This window comes from Gossypium raimondii, chromosome 9 (assembly GCF_025698545.1).
Source record: "Gossypium raimondii isolate GPD5lz chromosome 9, ASM2569854v1, whole genome shotgun sequence".
NCBI lineage: Eukaryota > Viridiplantae > Streptophyta > Magnoliopsida > Malvales > Malvaceae > Gossypium > Gossypium raimondii.
The window spans coordinates 46,272,793-46,294,089 of record NC_068573.1 but is presented as its reverse complement, the minus strand read 5'-3'; the positions used below and the strand labels follow the sequence as shown (position 1 = coordinate 46,294,089).

At 32.8% G+C, this 21,297-nt stretch overlaps 2 protein-coding genes across 8 annotated transcripts; one reads left to right on the top strand and one right to left on the bottom strand.

Annotated features, from left to right (window-relative positions):
* The first annotated feature begins 410 nt into the window (after positions 1-410).
* Positions 411-5,045, top strand: LOC105800361 (uncharacterized). 7 transcript variants are annotated; one of them, XR_008188950.1, is made up of 13 exons: positions 411-579; positions 692-775; positions 1,225-1,320; positions 1,424-1,499; positions 1,595-1,690; positions 1,811-1,884; positions 1,993-2,100; positions 2,236-2,373; positions 2,721-2,826; positions 3,175-3,383; positions 3,931-4,029; positions 4,157-4,275; positions 4,723-5,045. XR_008188950.1 is itself a non-coding variant. In XM_012631448.2 (12 exons), the coding sequence occupies exons 1-11, from the start codon at positions 526-528 to the stop codon at positions 3,997-3,999; spliced, it is 1,110 nt and encodes a 369-aa protein (XP_012486902.1). In that variant the 5' UTR covers positions 411-525; the 3' UTR covers positions 4,000-4,029; positions 4,157-4,417. The 7 variants fall into 7 exon arrangements, 3 of the variants coding, with proteins under 3 accessions (XP_012486902.1, XP_012486901.1, XP_052477353.1); XR_008188953.1 differs by having other exon boundaries at positions 4,714-5,045; XR_008188952.1 differs by having other exon boundaries at positions 3,931-4,275.
* Positions 5,046-7,722: 2,677 nt separating this feature from the next.
* Positions 7,723-17,083, bottom strand: LOC105800360 (uncharacterized). The gene is made up of 18 exons (XM_012631446.2): positions 16,455-17,083; positions 15,444-15,554; positions 15,263-15,319; positions 15,039-15,115; positions 14,857-14,956; positions 14,276-14,349; positions 13,962-14,062; positions 13,779-13,882; positions 13,554-13,607; positions 13,390-13,445; positions 13,269-13,307; positions 11,923-12,064; positions 11,537-11,721; positions 11,033-11,100; positions 10,792-10,864; positions 10,113-10,174; positions 8,683-9,946; positions 7,723-8,315 (listed from the first exon to the last, which is right to left on the bottom strand). Exons 1-18 carry the CDS (start codon positions 16,533-16,535, stop codon positions 8,054-8,056), a joined length of 2,910 nt encoding a protein of 969 aa, XP_012486900.1. The 5' UTR covers positions 16,536-17,083; the 3' UTR covers positions 7,723-8,053.
* Between the last annotated feature and the right edge of the window lie 4,214 nt (positions 17,084-21,297).

The window sequence follows — 21,297 nt, the reverse complement described above, 5'->3', positions numbered from 1 at the left end:
AATAGTGTTAGTTTATAGGTACTAACCTAGGTGATGGAATACAAGTTAAAGTGCTAATCACGTCAAAAAAGTATGAAATTTCTGAACAAATTCAAGAGGCAAACTAATATTATAAAAATAGACATAATAATTTATTTAAACTTTAAGTTTACAAAAGTTATTTTAATTCTATTTAATTTTTTAAACTTTTGTGGAATCACTCAAAAAAAAGAAGAAAATTTAATTGTTAACTTTGCTGATTACATAAACAATTAATTAATTTTTAAAATTAAAAATAATTAATTAATTAAAATTATTTAAAAGTATAAAGATTATAAAAATATTTTTAGTTTTAAAAATTAATTAATTGCTTATAATATTTTTAGATAACAATTTTAATTTTGCTTATAATAATTGTAGGTAAAATACGTACATCAATCCACACGGTTCTTCGAACCATTTTTTTTTTCCACACAGATTAAATTGGTAAAAGACCAGAACACAGATCGCTCTCGCGCTTTCCCTTAATCAATCATTTTTCTTACCATGAAGATTATAGATTTTTTCCTGATCTCTTCACTTCTCTTCTCAATCTCTAGGGTTTGTTATCTCTAAATCTTTTGTTTTATTTTCATATAATTATATCAGATTGTAATATTTCTTTTAATTGATTCAGTTTCTTTCTTTCTTTTTCTGATTTTTGTTACTGTAGGCTGAATCTATTGGATCAGTTTTCTTCATCGACAGTCCTACTCATCAATTCCTTCGCGCTCCATCCTCTAACGATGCCTCTCAGGTTTTATTTAGTTATTTATTTATACTCTAATTTAATTCATTCATTTATAATTAGGTTTCAAGAATTATAATTTGGTGAAGATTTTAAGTATTAAGAGATTGTGGATAGTTAAGTTGAATTGTCCAGAATATGTAAAATTGTAAAATAACATCTGGAACTTATGTAGTATTTTAATTTAGTGATTTTGTTTTATGTAGATGTTTTACAATGTATAAGAGCTTTCTTATTCTTCGTATTATTACTAGTTTTAAATTGATTAATGTTAAAGATTGTATTGATAATTTGATGTTACTATCATTTTCTGCCAGTCTGCCATTTTTATATGATATAAAGTTTTTCAATGTGTTTCTTAGATGGACTTTGGATAGTAGGGGAAATTACTTTGCCCATATGTATATATATGCGGCTTATTGATATTGGAATAACCTTTGTCATGTCTCTTTTAACAGTCAGAGCCAATGTTGTTACCTGAAGTTGGTGCGACTGCATCAATCTTGCTTGGTTTTCCACCACCCATTACACTTTCAGCTGCTGGCTCATCTAAGGTCACGCTCTTTAGTGTTACCAGTTCTCAGTAATAAATTTGTTAGTTTTCCTATTTCTTTTCTTAGAAGCTTTAATTCAAAGATATCCGACGCTTTTTTGCAGCTGAATGAGGTTCTCATTTCTAATCCATTCGATAGACCTCGTGCTGTTTTTATGCTTGAAGTTAGTGGAGTTGATGGTACCTTCTCTTTTCATAAAAGATCATTTCCTCTGATTCTTCTCCCCTTACTACTCTCAAGTGTTTTGCTTAAATAAATGTTCTTTGGTCTTCAGATCCTCTTGTTGTTGGACCCAAGAATGCTCTCTTCCACAAAGCCTTGAAGAGTAGTGTTGGTCTTGGTTCAAGTAAAGTGGACATTCAGCTTCCAGGTACCTGACCTTTTATCAATACATAAAACTAGTGGATGTAGTCATAACTTTTTTGTGTTTTTGATTTTCCCTGAATGCATACATTCATAGTATTTGTTCACTGCATAAATTTTCTTGTAGATGAAGAGCAAGTATCTGTTATTTCCTTGGACGAGCCTCTAAGAGATTACACTGAAGAAGAGATCAATGACTTTGTTAGTTTATTATTCTTGGCTTGCTTTAGTTAATTTCTGGGTTGTTTATATTCCCTTTGATTGTTTATCTGGGTCACACATGTGACATTGGTTTTTAAATGTGTTTAGGCATCTTGGTTGGGTGGATCATATGTACCTGATGCTACTAAGCCACTGCATGGAATATTGGCAATTCCCTTGGAAAATGGTGACGATGTGGACCTTCAAATGTCAAAGGTCTTATTCAGGAACCAATATTTAGCTGCTGTTCTATGAATTGTTTTTGACTGGCGCTGTTTCATGGTAGTAGTCATATTTTGTCTTGAATTCTTATTTACCCAATTGAGTGCTTTTGATTTTGGTTTTTTGCAGAAAGTACACAGGGAATTTGCATCAAAACTGTTTGCTCTGTTCCACAATATAAGGAAAGCAATGCAAATGCATGAAGATCTGTCACAGGCTTTGCATAGACCTGCTGAGTTGATAGTGGGTTCTTTTGATGGGATTAAGGTGCTAAACATATGGACTTCATTTGGCTAATAGTAGTATTTCATTTTCATGCATTGATGTCTTGCCTGAAAATATACTTGGAGACCATCATGTTTAAGTGGGAAGGTTTCTTTTATCCCTTTCATCTCACTTTCCATGATGGTGTTTAATATCAATTAAAACTCTCTTGGATTCTCTCTAATTATGGGCCTCAAGCATCGGACATGCTTATTTTTTTTTCTATTTGGTCATGTATCTTCATGTTATTTTAATGTCTGTAGTTGTATTGCCTTTTGTTTATGTTTGCTTCCTCATTACTTGCCTACTTGGTAATCCTCTTAATGTCTCCAACAATATATATAATACAGGCTTTGCAAGAGCAGCAGGATGCTGATGGTTTTGATAAGCTAGGAATGAGGCTTCTGCTTGCCACACTTCCAAAGATCTTTGATTCACTGCAGACAGCATATGAAGGTTGGTAAAGTATTGAACACACTCCCATAGAATGAAAAAGGTCTTCAGTTAAACCATTTGATTAAGATTTACATTTATTACATACTCTGTGTATACAAATGCAAAGGCAGACATACTGGCAACTTTTGGTAAAGAACACAGTAATGTACATATATATATTTATATATCTTTGTAAAACTAGACATAGCAATTTATGTTGAAATCTTTGAACATTTGTGATGATGATATTATTCACAAAATTTAGAGTGATTGCTTTTCTTCTCTTGAGTTGTTGGCAGCATTTATTCCGGCCCCCCTCAATCCCTGGCTGCTGATTTTTTTTTAAAACTCTAACCGCTGATTGGGCAGGTCAAATTGTTGGAGTTTTTGTCTTTAATGGGGCATCTCAACCAGTATCAAAACCATTGATAAATGTGATGTTTACCTCTCGTCCATCTCCACGTTGGTTGGCAGAAACAAAAACTCCAACTAATACCACCCTTGCTGCACAAGTTTTGGTTCGAAGAACCCTTGCATGGATAACTGGAGTTGTTCTTCTCATCGCAACTCTCCTGGGGGTAAGATCTGTTTTAAATATAAGTTGGGTTCCAGCTTTTGCGTGGTTCCTAGAGTTTTTTGTTTTTAAACATTTCTTGTAATACTGGAGCTCCATCTTAAATCCAATTTCGTAAAACCAAATAATCGTACTTTAATGAACTTTGGGAGTTCTTTCACCCCAGCTTTTCCAGCTAGTTAAAAATTCAGAGAAATCGGTTTTTATATTGCTTTGAATTCTGATGATTGATTTCAAGCAAGACTTTGTTTTACTTAGTGGGTGCAAAAGAGTGACCGGCTATAGGATCCAAGAAAAAGTATTGGGACCCTCTGGAAAAGGGAAAAAGAAAATTCTTTCTCTAGGTTTTCATTGGCAAAGGCTTTGGTCTGTTGCATCATTGTCCATATTGATCCACATCCTCTATACTGTTCACTGATTGAGGAGTTTTAATGACTGTTCAGTTATTGGGGTGTGGCTGTAAGAGTCGTTTATTCGATTGATTATATTTCTTTTAACTGTGACATGTATATATCCTTTTTTCATTTGCATTTTCCTTTTCACTACTGCAGGTTTACTTCCTTCTCAATATGCCACTGACAAGGGACACACTTTTGTACTCTAATGTCAAGCTCGACTAAGCTGAAATAAGACAGTTTCGCAGCAGCCTGGTATGATTTATCTTTTATTACCGGGAAACTAAGGGATATATTCTTATCTATGAAGCTGTTTTCTTTATTGGTCATTCAATGATGTTGGATAGGTTGATCCGGCGAACAAAATGTTGGTTTTTTTTAGGAATTAGTAGCTGCATCAAGTATAAAATTTGGCTATTTTCGGGTGTCATATGGCTAAGAGACTGCAGATGAGACAGGAAGATTGAGCCTTATGATGATTGTATCTATATGCTTTTCAAGGTTAGCTTGTCTTTAACCATTTGACTTTATGTAGATTTGTTTTTTGCCCTTTTGTATTCAATTCTTAAATGTTTGTTTTTGGTAAATATTATTTTCAGAAATTCCGAATAAAGAAAAAAATAATGTAGCGTTGAAAATTAAATTTAGTTTTTGGGTTTTAAAATTTTAGTTTTGAAATGTAGTTTAGGAAATAAATATTTCAAACTCATTGTTTAAAGAATTAATTTGTATTTAATTAAATTTTTTAACACAAAGTGCGTTAAATAATTCATTGATGATACGGGAAGTCAGATGAAGCATATTTCATTGATGATGAGCGGAATATAGAAATTTAAGTAGAAATGAAAATACAATATTCCATTTTCATGATGGTTCCATTCTACGGCCCTAAATTATAACCCTTCGATTAATCCCACATCCATGACATCTGGTTATTAGTATCCACAGCATAGGGTGGATGATGCAGCAGTAGCAGCTGCCACCGCGGTAGCTACCTCCAACATCACAATGTAGGATGCCATCGACGTTTATAAAATGAATGCAGCAAATTATTTGGTGGAGATGGAAATAATTGCGATGAGGAAGTTCCGATGCAGCAATAGTAAGGTAAGGTATAGTGTATTTTTTGTTGAGAAGGGCACCGACTTCAAAAATAAATTAATCTTCATAAACTATAAAATGAATATAAAGAGTATCTCATCCTTTAACTATGATGTCGGGGTTCGATCTTCACTCATGGGAATGAAATATATTTTATAATCAGTTGTTTATCTCTTTGGAGAGCACTCGCAGTGAGGGATTAATTACTGCTATCAACGGTGGATACCTTGATTTTGACCAAAAAAATGGATATAAGGAATACCTTAATCATACCCAAAAAATTATAAAGTAAACAATAATTAATGTCACTAAACTATTGATAAGTTTACATTTTGGTCACTTAATCCAAAAGTTATAAAATGGTCTCTGAACTATTCAAAAGTTTTTGTTTAAGTCACTTGAACTTTAGTTTTTTTTTTTTAATTTCAACTAGCGAGCTCTTAGCAATAATTCGACGATCGATATGGTGGATTAGTACCAATTGATGAGTAAAATATACCTTAAATCCAAACCAATTTGATAGTCAATGTCAAATATTGGAAAAGAAAGATATTTAAATTTTGGTTTGGAAATTTATGACGATGAAAGTTATTTCATGAAAAAAACTAAACTGTAAAAGAGAAGGAGAAAGAGCTTTATGTTGGTATAGGTGGTATGAAGGAAAAAGCCATACAACAATAATTTTAATAGCTTAGTGATTTAAATAAAAATTTTGTAACGATTTGAAGTTGAGTAACCAAAACATAACTTAATAATAATTTAGTGATCTTGAATGTAGTTTACCCAAAGTTATATTTAATAATTGAAAATTTAAGGGTAAATTACACCATTAGTCATTAAATTATGGGTAAGTTTTCGTTTTGATCACTTAACTAAGAAAAGTTACAATTTAGTAGTTTTCGTTTTGATCACTTAACTAAGAAAAGTTACAATTTAGTCATCGAACTATTCAAAAATTTCATTTTGTCACTAAACAATTTAAAATTTTTTATTTAGATCACTAGACTCGTAAAATTTTTTTTAAAAGAAAAATTCTACCATCAAGTTCCAAGTGATATCACTCGTAAGTGAATCATCGATGATTCAACAATCAATACAATGGATAGTACCTATCGATGAATAGAAGAACAAACCTTAGATTTATGTCGATCTAACAGTTAGTGTCGAATATCCAAGAAAAAAACTATTTGAATTTTGGTTTATAAATTCATAACGTTCAAAGTTATTTTATGAAAAAAAAAATTAAATTGTAAAAGAGAAGAAAAAAAAACATTCGATTAGTACAAACAATGCCTTATAACATCAGTTTTAACAGTTTAATAACTTAAATAAAAACGAAAATTTATCCATAATCTAGCACTATGTAGTTTAACCAAAATTCAAATACACTAACGCTTAACAACCCCATTACCCAAGCTAGAAAGAAAGCCAGAATTAACATGCTTCTACCATCATGAATTCCTTCTCTGAAGTGTCAAATTCACACTCTTCATCTATCGGTTGCTCAGAAAAGTGAAATAATTATCGCTCGGATCTGAAGTAAAGACTTTGCTCCACATTGCTCGCATCAGAGGCGTCGTCAGGTCGCTCTTACAGATCCCACACAACTTAATGCGGGTAATGATAAAGCTCCTCCATCTTTGTTAAAAATGGGGGCTGCACGCTGTGTTCAATCAAGCAGCCACGCCGTGAGTACAAAGCGAATTATCCTTTCTCCTTTGATTAAAGAGTACCGTCTGCTCGGGCAAATGCTCCAATTTTTTGAGGGCTCGCCTTAGTTGGATGAGCCTTGCAATTTAATTTGAAGGATAGGTTTTCTTTTAAGGGTTAAAATTGAAAGAATTAATTAATCTACTATTTATTTATTTTACCACGTCTTTCGACAATAATCAGCTTTGGGGACAAATTCTTTCTAGATGATTAAAATTGAAAGAATTAATCGTTATATTATATTTTTATTTATTTTTACAGTTTACTTCGTTGCAATGCTTAGCTGCAATTTTCAAATTCGTCGTCGTCAACTAATACCATAAGATTTCTTATACATAGGATCTACCGATATAGCAATGACAAAGCGTATGACTTGTGTCATTGCTGGTTTGAGTGAACATAAAACAAAACCATAACTAAGAATTGAAGAAATAACAAGAATTTAAAAACCTCATGAATTTTTTCTTATATGTATACATATTTCAGTCTAAAAGAAATATTGTAAAAAGTCTAAAAAACTTCTTTTTTCTACAAGAGCACTTGCAGAGCGTCTTAAAAAGATAAGTGAAGCCCTTTCAGCAAAAACTCATCCTTATTTATAAGGAATTTCCTTAACTAAGGCATAAAATAAACGCCATTGACTATACGAGTACATGAAAAACGGCGATACTAAAATTTATAGTACACCTATTATACTACATGATGAATGGTAGATATTTCTCATACAAAATGAGGGGAACGTACTACGTAACGGAACACATAAAAAGAGAAAATCCTGGGAATGACTTGGTACTCTCGAAAACGACATATTCACCAGAAATCAGATGTTATATCTCAATCGAAGTTCTTACCTAATCCATCTAAGATTGTCTTAATTCCTTCCTAATTTATGGGATAAATAAGATAAAATTTAAAACTAAAATAAAAATATAGTTTACGGTAACAACTAAAACATCCGGTGAGGGAAGTATGAATCCTAAATCTTTGGCAGTTTACGCCCAGTACATAGATGATTTTTCTTATACAATTAAAATTGTTTTTATATTAAATATATATAGTACAAGCGTAAAGATAATAGCATCAGATAATGGATACCAATTTTTTACCGGTAGCGAATATAATATATGCGTGGTGTCGGAATCAGAAAAAGGTCAGATGTTACTGGGATTATCGCCTAATTTCAAGTGAATATGTAAATGGTCGGGTTTTCAGTGATACACCTCAACCAATGGAAAAATCACATTTTCTTAATAAGAATATGAAGAAGAAAAAAATGTGCTACAAGTCCTAGTTATCAGAATGGATCACTATTTTTCGTTTGCTAGGCCACGTTTTTGCTGCTCAGTTATGTTATTCCCAGCTTCCCTATTAACCTGCACCAGCTTCAAATTTCTGCTGAAAATGGGGTTAAAGGGGAAGCCGATGACAACTTAATTTAACATGTCGGGGTTCTGCATGAGTATGATGATCAGCATGCACAATGCAATACCGAATTCCCAAAGCACTTGGCTTTATTAGCAATCTTTCTAACTCCGGTCTCGGTGAGAGACAATGAAAACGTTGCCGGAGATATCAGGATTTTATCCATCATGTTTACTTTAGGGGCGTCAAGTATAGCTTTGGGTATAGAGAGTGCCCATTGCATACCCCATATTGCAAGAGGCCTCATGTATATAAGGGATCGGAAATGGCCGTCCATTGTCCATGCTTCCGGAGTTTGGAACCAGTATCTGTTTGAAAAAGAAAATGGGATTTAGATAAAATCGAAAAGGACACAAAAAGTAGGAACTAGGAAGTTAACTTTCATATCCCTTATAAGAAGGTTTCGAAGGCTAATCTCGGTGAAAGTACACGATCCTAAAAATAAAGGGCAGTTTAGGAGTCCGGCTATCGGTATCACTAGGATGACTAAAATCAGGTTGTCAATCACCAAAGGAGATAGCACAGGCCATTTAGTATCTCGTTGATCACTTGAACTATACAAACCAATGTTTTTGATGGCCAAGGAAATTACTTATCATGTTTCTTTTGCATAAATACCAACAATGTCAATCATATGAACTAATATGAGGAATTGGAGTCATATTAAAGACTTACCCGAAACCCTCCTCTGACCAGCCTGCAATGAAAATGCCTTCAGCTGTAGCAAATGCCTCTTTCTCCATTCCAGCAAGAATCATATTTGCCGCTACAGCATAGGTAACACCAGTCCATATTTCACGCGACTGCATGCAAGTCTCATCCACCTTTCCATTGAGATGCATCCCATTTACCGCGCCCATCCGACCTCCCTTAACTTTCATCACATTGAAATCATATATTTTCTGAAGAGCACTTCTTATTTTGAACTCATCAAAAAGTGGAGCCAAGCCAGAAGACGCTGTGTACCATTGCCCTGCCAGTTGGTCCGCTTGTATCGACTTACTATTACTACTTGATCCACTGTCATACTTGAAATAAGAGCCGTTCCACAGTTTCTTTTCGAATGCTGATTTCGCAGTACAAAATTTAGTTTTGCATGTTTCAGCAAAGAACCTGTCACCTATCTGCTCAGCCATTGCAGCGGCAGCTTGGAGAGCTGCAAGCCATAAGCAACCACAGTAAGCACTTACACCATGGACAGTCCAAGCATCATAAGTTTGATCTGGAAATCCATCATTTTCTATCAAGCCATCATCATCTCTATCAAATTGTTCCATGTACTCCATTGCAGTGCGAACAGCAGGCCAAACATCAACTCCAAATTGCATATCTCCTGTGGCAGCAAAATCTCTGTACACTTGAAGCACAAACTTGGGATTCAAATCCTTCCATTTGCTTGTATCATGTATGTTATATGCATTCATTTCATTCCAAGGATCATGAGTCCCTAAATCATGAGGAACAGCTCCCCTAACTTTTCGAATTCCATAATTACCTTCTGCTAGAAATTTCACTCTCCTTCCATCCTCAGATAAAACAGCTTTGGCGAAGTCACGTTGAATATTAAGTTCAATTTTGGGAAAAAGATCAAGAAGGGCAAAAGATGCATAGAAGTGCACGTCATAAGTGTTCCACATGATATACTCCACTCCTTCCAAGTACAGAAACCTACCAACATCGTCATAGTCATCTAGTTGATCCTGCCATTTGAAGTGCTCTGACAAATTATTGCTGTTTCTTTTATTCTGAGTAACAGCTGGATCACTGTTATTTTTTAACACATCACCAGTAGAACCGTTACAGCCACTAGTCGTACTGTACTCAGAAATGGTAGTATGCCTGCGGTTCACTTCAGCTTCAGTTACTTTTACATCTACCCTTTGTGCATCTTCTGGTGAATCTTGATCATTTTTCACATTTGTAGATGGCAAGGAAGAATCTGCAAAGTGGTTATGTAACTTGTATTTAAGCTAGAAAGATTAAGATGTTATAAGTTACTGCTACACAAGATGATACAAGTAAATGATGCAGAACGTAGAACAGTGCACAAAATAAATTTAAGCTAAACCAAGATGTAAAAAGAGCAGGGCACATTGCATAAGTACCTATCCAAACAGTTCCGCCAGCAACCAAAAAGTAGAGCTCGTTAAACAGTGTAAATTTATACCTGAAAATACATAAAGAGGGTTTGCTAATTACCAGGAAATATGAAGAAATATGCAACTAAATACATACTCCCTTCCCTTTTCAGAGGTAATGTCATTGCTTATAAGCACAAACTGACAGTATAGAACCAAAAATAAACTACAATAATGCTGTATTTGCTGAGACTGATATATTTTGAACAATGGTTATGCAGAGTTTCGAAGGCATTAACCAAATACACTAAAGTTCCATGAGCCCCTGGAAAGAGTCAAAGATGCATGGACTCCGATGTCTCAAATCCACCCCATACCCTCTTTCGTATTCACATTCTTTCTAGTCTCTAGCCAAGAAGGAAAGACAAATATGTGCTGATCATGGATACATTTCAAGTCTATTTTAGCGCTGACATAGCATAAGCAAGCATTCAGGAATTAGAAAGCCATTTAGAAAGAGTAACACATCATATTCATATACCACTTCTCTTATATACTAGCTTCCACATGACCAAGAGGAGGCCTTGTTACATGGAAGAAAAATTCTTTTTGGACACAAAACCAGTAAATTAAAAGTAGAGGGGCATACAGAACAAAATGCAAGACAAGGATGAGGAGAGAAGCAGAAGGTTGCAGCGGATGTTACCATTCTGGCAGCCTTTGATCGTTGAGGATAGGACTTTGCCATTTTTCAATCTCTTCTTCCCACCGCTTGTAATCTAAGAACAATCCAAATGTTATAGGTCTTAGATGAATGAAGATAATAGAAATCTCTTAAACAATATAACTCCGAAAGAAAAAGACATATTGGAAAGCATGACTACAGTCAATGACTTGAGATATAAAATACTGCCAGAAAATGGAAGATATTTAAGCCAAATGCATACTTGTCAGTGCATCATGCGCCAAGTTCAAAGCTGCTCTTTCAGAAGTGCCATAGAATTTTGTGTATCTCCTGTAAGAAAAGAAAAGAACTTCTCAGAAATAATCATCTAATCGTAATACCACCCTGACATAAAGATGTAACTGAGAACAAGCAAAGCCAGCATTCCTTGATATAAAAACAACACGTTAATCAGCTTTCCTGGGGTAAATAAAATGAAAAGTAAGCAAATTACAAGCCTTCAATCCTACTGAACAAGGAAAACATAGTAAGGATAGCAGGAACCAGAGACACTAATAACTGCTGTTTTCCTATAACACTGAAGTGTGAAATTTCTTGTGGCATTAGATTCATGTTGGGGCCTTTCATCTGTTATGAATTGATTATAAGCAAGACGCATAATAGAAGCAACATCACAAAAATCCAATCCAGGATCTGGTAAAACACAGCAATTAAACATGTTGGCATTCACTAATAGGAAAAAGGGAAAAGGGCATTGTAAATATACCTATGGTATGAGCTCCCTTTTAAAAATTTTATTTTTGGAGAAGACCAAGCAAGAGAAAATGCAATAGTACATTTTCCATGGGGTTCCACCCAGGCAGAGGCTGAGACCGCTGCACATAGTGTCTCTCCAGGTGATGAAGGCATGCTTGGGCCACTATTGAAATTTTGACGATCAAATTGTCCATCCTTTAGCCACAAAAACAACAATGTAATTCGTAAATGGGTCAGGAAAAGGCATAGCATGGCAATAATTTCTAACAAACTTGGAAAGGATACTGTAGCACTATTAGTAATCCGTACAGTAAGATTACAAATTTGAGATTGAATATATATCCAAGGTTGACAAGTTCCATGGCTGAAATTAAAGGTAGGAAGTTTACAACTTACCTGCATCATTTTATCCCACATCTGCCTCGCTGTTACAGACCGACCTTCAGTAAGACCAAAACATGGTAGGACTGTCACGTTGACATTCTGGGTTTCACATGCAGCTATGGCAAAAGTAACAGGGGGGTTCCCTTTAGCAGTCCTGAGAAATGATTGCAATTCTTAGGAACATTTTGAATCCATTTGTTGTGTTAGAAATATATTTATAACTTATGCACCAAAGCAGAATGCAAGCAGGCTAGCTGGATGATAATTCATCTGAACATACAAACAATAACAATGCAGCAATGAAAAAAAGTCCAGGAAACTCATGGACCGGAGGAAAGTTCCAGTGCTAATTCAGAAAAAATCTTAATAATAGAGGTCAAAAGCAAACTTTTTAATATTCCAACAATCTTCAGAATTCAAGGTCTCAGGGAAAAGACAAACTAGATTTTTCAGAATATATATTAAGCATATTAACAAAATTCTTAAGAAATAATCTAGTTTCTTGATCATATATATAAAAGTAAAAGAATAACCCGCTAATATAGTACCAATATTTTGAACTTTGGATTGTTACAGAAAGCCTCCAAATTACCTTTCAAACATCTAAAAGACCTAGAAGGTTTATAAGGAAAACAGGTGTGTCATAAGACAAGGTAAACTGAATGATTTATGCCTTTTCACATCTAACAAATCAGGCATACTCATTATCTCTCGTCTATGCTTCAGAAAAATGCAATAATCAGACATATCCCTCGTGATTTCTCATCACATTACCTAGGAATGAAATTATGTCCCCCCATTTGTAACAAAAAAGAAAAAGAGCCCCATCCCGCTTTTTATAATATTCTATCCAGTAGTTAAAATTGTCAGTAAACTGAGAGTAAATGCAGGTTTGCCACAAGACAATGTAAATTGAGTGAGTTCTAGGAGCTTTTTATCCCTGAGAAAAATGCCAAACCACTCTAACAACTTCTGCTAGCAACAGAAGTACAGTCTCATAACAAAAAATGCATTGCTCATTCTTTCTTTTAGTAAATGATGTATCTTAATTAAGCTACTGAGTTTCATGAGGGAAAAACCTCTTATCTTTTTTTCTTTTTTGAAGTTTTTAGTGATGCATGATTAAGTGGCTTATGTCAGAATCCAGCTTTAACTTTTGCGTCTTCTTTTTTTTCCATTTCTTTTAGCCCTACTTATTTTTGAGCTTGTGTCTATTAAGAAAGGGGCTCAGGATTAGACGAAGCAATAAAGGTGCTTAATACATTGTGTTCCCTTTCACTTCTTCTAACAGTGAAATAAACAGGTGAAAACTGCAAACCAACCGTCATATATATAGCTATTAAGGTTTCATGACTTGCTTGTGATGAAGAAGTACACCAGAGACTCCATCTTCGCCTCTATCAAATAAAAGAGAAGGAAGTCAATAAGTGTCCAATGCACATAGTCGAAATAGAAAGAACATACAATAAATATACTCACATGAATGGTTCGTTCACATGATCTCCGGATAAGTGTGAAACTCCACCAATTGAATTCTGCAGAAACAAACATCGATTACTGAAAAATGCAAGAACCAGTCTTTTTATTGATAGTGTAAAATTAAATGCAAAATTAAACAAGCTTGAACCCAGAAATTAACTTACCGCCCATGTGAAGAGTAGGCTGACTTTTGCCCTTTCTCTTCCAGTATTCACCAACTGCAATAGAACACATAATGGCCTTGTAAGAAAAAAAAAACAAACAAAAAGCTATAAAATAGTCTTGTAAATAACCAATTATAAATTAATTCTGAAATAGCAGAAGAGACCAAAAAGGGCTAAGTGTAACGAGTCACTTAAGTTCCTGACATTAGATCTTAGTAAACATACTGTGTAGACAAAAACAGCTGTCGGAAGACTGGTATCCTTATAATTGTGGGGTATGAAAGGTGATATCTGACGACAAGACACTTTTAGTTCAGGATCTGGTTCACCTGAAAAAAAAGACCCTTATAAAACACGATCCAGAGAAAAATAAACTGATATGTATAACAAAGAAAGCTTGAATGATACCATCATATATTGTCCATGCTCTAGGAAACAAAGCATGATATGTAGAATGCTGGCCACTCAGATTCCAACCCCATGATGAAATACCCTCATCTCTAGCTTTCCTGAAAGCATGAAACTGAAATTAGACTTGTTCCATACCAAACTTCAAAATTATGACGAAAGCAAGATAATCTTCTTCAATCTAGGCAAGCCACAAGTCACAGGAATCTCAAATTAATCTTTCTTCTTCAAATCTATTTCTTTTGCAACATGCATATTTATACCAGCAGCTTTTAGAATAACTGTATTAGAACTTAAGAGATTTTCCTTCTTACCCTAATCCTTCATGTCGTCCTGGAGCCAAAACCGATGCATACTTCTTATTCCCACTATCACGAGATACAAATATCTGCAGCATAGAAAAAGAATAAAACCATTATGAGAAAGAAAAAGCCGGTTTGATGTTTCTTTTTTGCCCTCAACTGGGGGGAGGGGGGTTGGGGAGAGAGACTTTCAGACTTTTCAAGAAATTAGCTTGGAGCACCTATAATCTGCTACTAAGATCATATTCAAAATTCAATTTTCCACAGAAACCATATTTGATGGTGCTAGATTAGAAAGAGAAAATGAAAATAACTTTATTAAATCCAAATGATACCTTGAAAAACGAAAATCACATTATTAAATCTAAATGATAACTTGAAAATTCTTTTAAAGAAAATTTGTCAATTTGTCTTTACAGGAACATATATTCAAGTTCAATGCATATTTCATATGTTCAAATGGCAACCCTGAAACCATAAGTACAGCAATCTTATTTTGCATGCATACTTTTTTATTTGGATTATTCCTAGAATTAAAATAATACTAAGAAGAGGGCGTCAACAAGTAAACAAGTTGAAGAGCTGAGCTTTACAGAGAATTGATTAGCCATAACAGGTGAAGAGTCGCAAGTTCCAGGAACAATTTGCCATTGTCTGAACTCGCCTCTGAAACCCCTGGATATACTCCCACTCCTGCAACACAAATTGCCACAATCAGATGCATAAAACCTTCCAGCAGTACAAACCAAACCATTTAGCTGAACCACATAAATACCCCATTCCTCCCAATGGAACTCCTTGAGATGCAGATGGCTTGCAACTTTCACGGGTGAAAGGGTCAATAGGTGCTTTCTGCACATAACCATGCCACAACATAAAAAATTACTCAGAAAAATTCTTTATCCTGCAGTTGTGATATCCACAAAAATTGCCTGCTTCCAAAATTTGAAAAAGAAAAAAGAAGCAAATAGCTGCAAACTAAATAGAACAAAGAATTACCCTGCCATGAGATGCCTCTTCCCTAACGTAGGACCATAGTCGTATACCTAATCGCACCTAAGGTTTCAAATTCCAAGATCAATTAGAAGAGGTAACCAGGAAAGGGGATAGCATGCACACTTGCTACAAAAGTTAATTATCTGTATCTTAAATCAGCCAAATAGGGTTTTCCATCGCTTACCATCTTTATTGCTTCCATAAACGTAATACTGAATTCTTTTAGAATATTAGCATGGCTGTTTAATCGCCTTCTCCAAGCATGTTTTGGTGGACCAGCACTATCAAAATCAAACTATATAGGAGTATAAAACCAGCAGAATTAGTATAGCAGAATGCTAGAAGTTCATCTCGAACTAAACCTAAAACTATCATGTCAAAAAATAGTTTTAGATAGAATCGATGTGCCATTTTAATAAGAAAATCTAATCAAACAAAGACGTCATCCTTTATCCTCCTACTCAGCAATAAACACTCACTCCATATGGCATAATTACTGAATTTAAGATCGTCAAATATGAAAAAATATCAGGAAGAACAAACTCCTATTAATTCGAGATGTTACCGGACATGATCAGTCTCTTCCCTACATTTGAGACTTAAAACTTTATCATGTGACATAACCATCAAGTTCAAAACTTCTTTTTCAACTGTTTTTTCAAAATTTATAGGATTTGATCAGACACTAGCTGTTAAAATCAACCATTCATATCGAAAACAGGAATTACAACAGACCAGTCAAGCTTCTAATTTTTCTGAAGTTTTTCCTGAATTATGATTAGTTGCAAGACTGATATCAAGCTTTGATTAGTAGCTAATACAAAGAAACAGCCAAATTCCTTAATCAACATTTAAAAGTAAAAAATGTAAACTAAATATTTGCTAAAGCACGTCTTGTATCCATCTACAATATCAGGAGACAGCTAAAAAAGTAAGTAAATTTTCCATCTTTCGATAAATAAATTTCCAATCTTATCAATCAGGATGCAGCTAGTTCCGAGGAAAAACAAACATTGATCCTGATAAATTTTTTTATAGTAGCACTAGTTTCTTTCTTCTGCTTTTACACTTTTTTTTTCCCTGATTGAACAAACAGAATAAATAAAATCAACTTAGAAAATGATCAACAGAGTTCTCTCCTCCGCCAATATATATACGAGGACCAAAATAAAAAATAAAAAATAAAAAGGATTACCAAATGTAAAGTGTGACGGCTAACATATTCCTCAGGCGGCCATGAATTCTTTCTGCAATGAAATATATTTCCAGTAACCATGTCGACTAATCAAATTTCAATTTCCAGTCGAATAATTTACTCTTCTCTTTTTTTTCCTTTTTCTTCTTTTTCAGCTATAAATCTCTCAACGCACAAACGATCACCGAAGATAACGCAAACAACTAGGAAGAAACTGCCTCTTATTCTTGAAAGATCTCCTTAAGTTATTTTTTTCAAACTCGAAAAATAAATCGAAATGCTTAATCAGAGAACTGCGGGATCAGAGATCTCGAGGACTTGAGATTTTTCATGAAAGAAGAAGAAGAAGAGCAGCGTAAAGCAGGGGTGGCGTTTTGATTGGATATAAAGAAATTTTTTTTTTTAAAAAAAGGAAAATTAAATAGTAGATGGCGGAGCTGTGGCGTGGCGTGGGCGTGTCGACTGCAGAAAGCGCCGTTTGGAGGCTTGTCAATGCTTGTTAAGGCTGCAGCTCGCTCTCCTCGATCGCCAGCTGGTACCAATTATACCGGAAAAATTTTGAAGGTTTTATTTTTCCAGGGAAAAATTTAAACAGAAAATTCTGAGGTTGGAATGATACCGTAGAAAAAAGCTCTTGGCGTAACTATTCAATCATATATAGAATACTTTGTATTTTGTATTGGACAATTTTATTATATTTATTTATACTAATTTATATGTTTGATTTTATGTGTTTATTCTTAAATCTTATTCAATAATGTTTTATTTTATAATTAAAAATACTATTCAAATTATTAAACATAAAGAAAATATATTAAATAACTTGATAATAAAATATTATCACAATAAAACAATTCAAACCACAATCAAAGTTGGAAGTAAAATATTAGTGAAATTCACTCTCTTTTTATGACGTTTTCACCGACTAATTGAATTAAGCTTGATATATTTTATAATGATAAATATTAGTAAATTCGTACTTCAAAATTTAAATAATTAAATCATACTAAAATGTATATCAATATAATTAAAAAGTCATTTTAGTTTTGATACTTAATATATTTACATAATATAAAAATACAATATGAATATGTGAATTAATTTTTATATTTATTTTATTTTTCTAAAATCGCGAAGAGAAAAGTGTTTTGTTTCGTTTGGTTTGGTCCTTGAGGTAGAGAAGAGGTGGGGCGGTGGGGTAGCTTTTTTTTATATAATATATATATATATATTTAATTTTAATTTGTGGCGGTGGAGATTCGAAGTCGACACTGTACAATAGAATAGTGAGAAATAATAAAAGTTAAAATTCCTGTAAAAATAATAATTAAATTATATAATACGTAATTAATATAAAAAACCAAACTCCATAAACTCTCAACTTAATTATTATTTATTATTTAAATAGTTTTATAATATTAAAATTGAATCATAAGTTGGGTGGAATCTCATTTGGCATGTAGGACTGTAACAAATTTTAATATCCTTCGTCTAAATAAAATAACATATGTTCTATTGACCTCTTCCCAATGGCAGAACCCAAACTTGACATTGGATTTTGTAGTAATAAGTTTATTTATTTTATGCTTATTAATATTAACTTTTAATGCAAATATAATAAAAGTTGACAACCCAAAACATTCAACAAGTTCTTCTAGAAATAACTTCAACTTGAATGATTCAAAATATTCTTCTACTTTAATTTTACGCTTAAAAAGCTTTTAACTAAATTAAGTTTTTTATTGAATTTGTATCTAACTAAATTTCTGTCAATAATTAATTAAGCCTTTTCGTTAATAATTTTCATCATTGACCATATTGACCATTAAAATAAATTAATGGATCAATCAAATGGGGACGATTTCTAGTTTAATACAATATTTTTACCATAAATTAGAAAATTAAAAATATTAAAATTAATATAAACTTATAAATATTATAAAAAACTATAAATTTAATAAAATTTATTTAAAATTTTTAAAAATGTATTTGTAACACCCCAAAACTCAGCCTAGAAGTTTAGACCGAATCTCAGAGGTTACATTGATCACCGAAATGATCGTGGGTAAAATTTGAGTTTAACCAGCTAGAAAACATACGGTATTTAAGTTACATAAAACTCTCCATTGTAAAATCTCAATATTACAATAAATTTAGTCCAAAAGTCGCTTACGTGCGTATAACTCAAAATTCATACCACAATATTCAAAATAAAACTTACAATTCAAACCGTTTATTTATAAAAGCAAAATTGATGAAAATACTTTTAAAGTTGATTCTAAACATGGCTGTCCGAGGCTTTCGACGTGCTGACTCCAGCAACAACATACAAAAATACCACAGAACCAACAAACCATGTCGAAATTCACAGAACCAAATCAGAATTTCGTCAATAACAAAAAGGAAAAGCTTTTGAACCCAGACCTGATTCACAATCAAGACGCTATAAACTAATCAACAGACGTTGATAACCTCGATATGAACCCGAAGCTTTTTGAAACCAAAAACAAAACTGTTCTCTTCTCTTTCTTTTCAAAAGACGCAAGAAAGCCAAAAAGAAAAGGAAAGAAACAAGGAAGAAAAATAAAATAACCAAAATAAAAAATAAAATAAACATTAAGAAAAATAAATAATAAAAAAATAATAATATGACACTAAATAAAGGAAATACTTATCTAAACCTTTAAAACAAAACAAAAATGGTCTCTCAAAATACTCCTGAAGACTTGAACTCAAAACCCAAAAGCACACTAACACACTACCAACCACCTAACCGGTAGGCTCATTCTATCACTTGTATGCGCAACTAAAAACAATAGCACAACCTACTCACTGACTTTAACCCCAAAGCTCAAAACTTCTAACCCCAAAATTTGGGGTGTTACAATATTAGAATTCTTAAAAATAATAAAAAAATTGTAAAAAAATATAAATATTATTAAAAATATAAACTTATAAAAATTATAAAATATATATTTTAATAATATTTATCAGTTTTTATAATTTTTATAAGTTTATATCAAATTTAATATTTTTAATATTTAATAACATTATATTTTTTATAGTTTTTATTTAAGTTATTGGGCATTTAAATTTATTTTTTAAGCCAGTTAGCGAGCTCCAAGCGACAATTCGTTAATTGGTATAGTAGATAAATACCCATACCTTATATACAAGTCAATCCGACTGTTAGTATCGGAGATCAGAGAAGAAAGTTGTTTGGATTTTAGTTCTAAGATTCTTGACGTTCAAAGTTGATTCATGAAAAATAAAACCTAAATCATAAATGAGAATAGATAAAACTATATAACAATGATTTTAACAACCCGGTGACTTAAATGGAAACTTTCGAATAGTTTAGTGACCAGTTTGTAACTTTTTAAAGTTGAGTGACCAAAATGTAAATTTTTCAATAATTTAATGACCTTAGGTGTAATTATAAAAAAGGGGTTATCTTAAAGGCTAAAAATAGGCCACTCAAAAAGTACAAACACCATTTCAAAGCAAACAAAAATAAAATGGATTAAATTTGCAGTAATATATAAAAACAGAGAAATAAGTCTTCTTGTAAGACATAGGACATTAAGGATAGTTGACAAAACTTAAAGGCTAGTTTGGTTTTCTTAATTACATTATTATAGCTTAATATCTTCCTCTTATTGAGTGATTTCAAGACTTTGTAACAGTGACGGGATAAATATTAGACAAATAAAAAACATTTTAAATTTCAATTATAACGTCTAAAACTAAATCACATAAAAACAAATAAAAGTTTTACTTTATGGTGTCAATTTAAATATATATAAAAACATCTATCTATATGTAAAATGGGAGATGTTTTGGGGTTTTTTTCTTTTCTATTTGGTGGAGTATGGGGAGCACTGTTTTTTAAATTGGATTGGGTTTGATGGTTGGATTGGTTGAATTGAAAATCAGTTAAGTTATTAATCTGAAATAAGAAGTTGAATCAGTTGATTTACAAATCGGCTGAATCGACCAGTCAAATCGATAGTGAAGAAATAAAGGGAAAAGGAGAAGGAAAGGAAAAAAAAGTGAAAAAAATTGGTTTTATGTGAATTTTTTAAGATTAGCAACAATAGAAAATAATATTATTGATTCTAAATAAATTTTTTTTAAAAGCATCCTAATTCATAGAATATTTAAATTGTTTAGAAGTTTCAATCTAGAAATCTTCTCTTTTCTTATGAAATAAAAATGATAGTTTTTCTTAAGTTTAAATATGTCAATTTTTTTTAATTTAAAGATGAACACAGAGATTGTTTACGTAGAACGATTTTAATCTATGTATGCAGGCTCAGAGCAACGATCCAATATCTTTCTCACGGCACCACCAATGATTTAAGTCCTAACACCGATCTAACTCTCACCAATTTACCGACCTCGTCATTGTACAAAAGACTAGATCATTTTCCTACGAAACTTCCCCCTCAAAAGCTTAGTTTTGCAATGCAAGAGAACTCTCTTGATTGCTTACAAAAATAATGCACACATAAAAGTCCCTAATTTAAACAAATTTGTACTCTCTTGATCTCTCGGTTCACTTTAACCTTGTCAAAACTCAAGTTTATATACTACTTAAGTTTTGATTACATAAGAGTCATAGTTAATCACTTTTCTATAAAGTAAAGCTAAAAATCAACATAAGAGTCTCGGTGTAATTCAATGTCTTCAAATATAGAAAGTGATTTTATTTGTTCCGCAAGTAATCAAACTTGATCCACCAGTAACAAACCTTCAAGTCTTTAATTTTATCTCAATTGGTCTTCATGTTTTAGACTTCAACTTATCCAAATTTCTTCAAAATAGATAACCCAATGCTTTT

What these genes read in the sequence shown, in the direction of transcription:
- LOC105800361 (XM_012631448.2), top strand. Translation starts at nt 526, where the DNA reads ATGAAGATTATAGATTTTTTCCTGATCTCTTCACTTCTCTTCTCAATC. An exon ending in CCTCTAACGATGCCTCTCAG is followed by an intron (nt 776 to 1,224) that starts GTTTTATTTAGT and finishes CTCTTTTAACAG; the next exon opens with TCAGAGCCAATGTTGTTACC. An exon ending in GTTCTTTTGATGGGATTAAG is followed by an intron (nt 2,374 to 2,720) that starts GTGCTAAACATA and finishes TATATAATACAG; the next exon opens with GCTTTGCAAGAGCAGCAGGA.
- LOC105800360 (XM_012631446.2), bottom strand. Translation starts at nt 16,535, where the DNA reads ATGGTTACTGGAAATATATTTCATTGCAGAAAGAATTCATGGCCGCCT. An exon ending in TTATGGAAGCAATAAAGATG is followed by an intron (nt 15,320 to 15,443) that starts GTAAGCGATGGA and finishes TTGAAACCTTAG; the next exon opens with GTGCGATTAGGTATACGACT. An exon ending in AAGAGGCATCTCATGGCAGG is followed by an intron (nt 15,116 to 15,262) that starts GTAATTCTTTGT and finishes GGTTATGTGCAG; the next exon opens with AAAGCACCTATTGACCCTTT.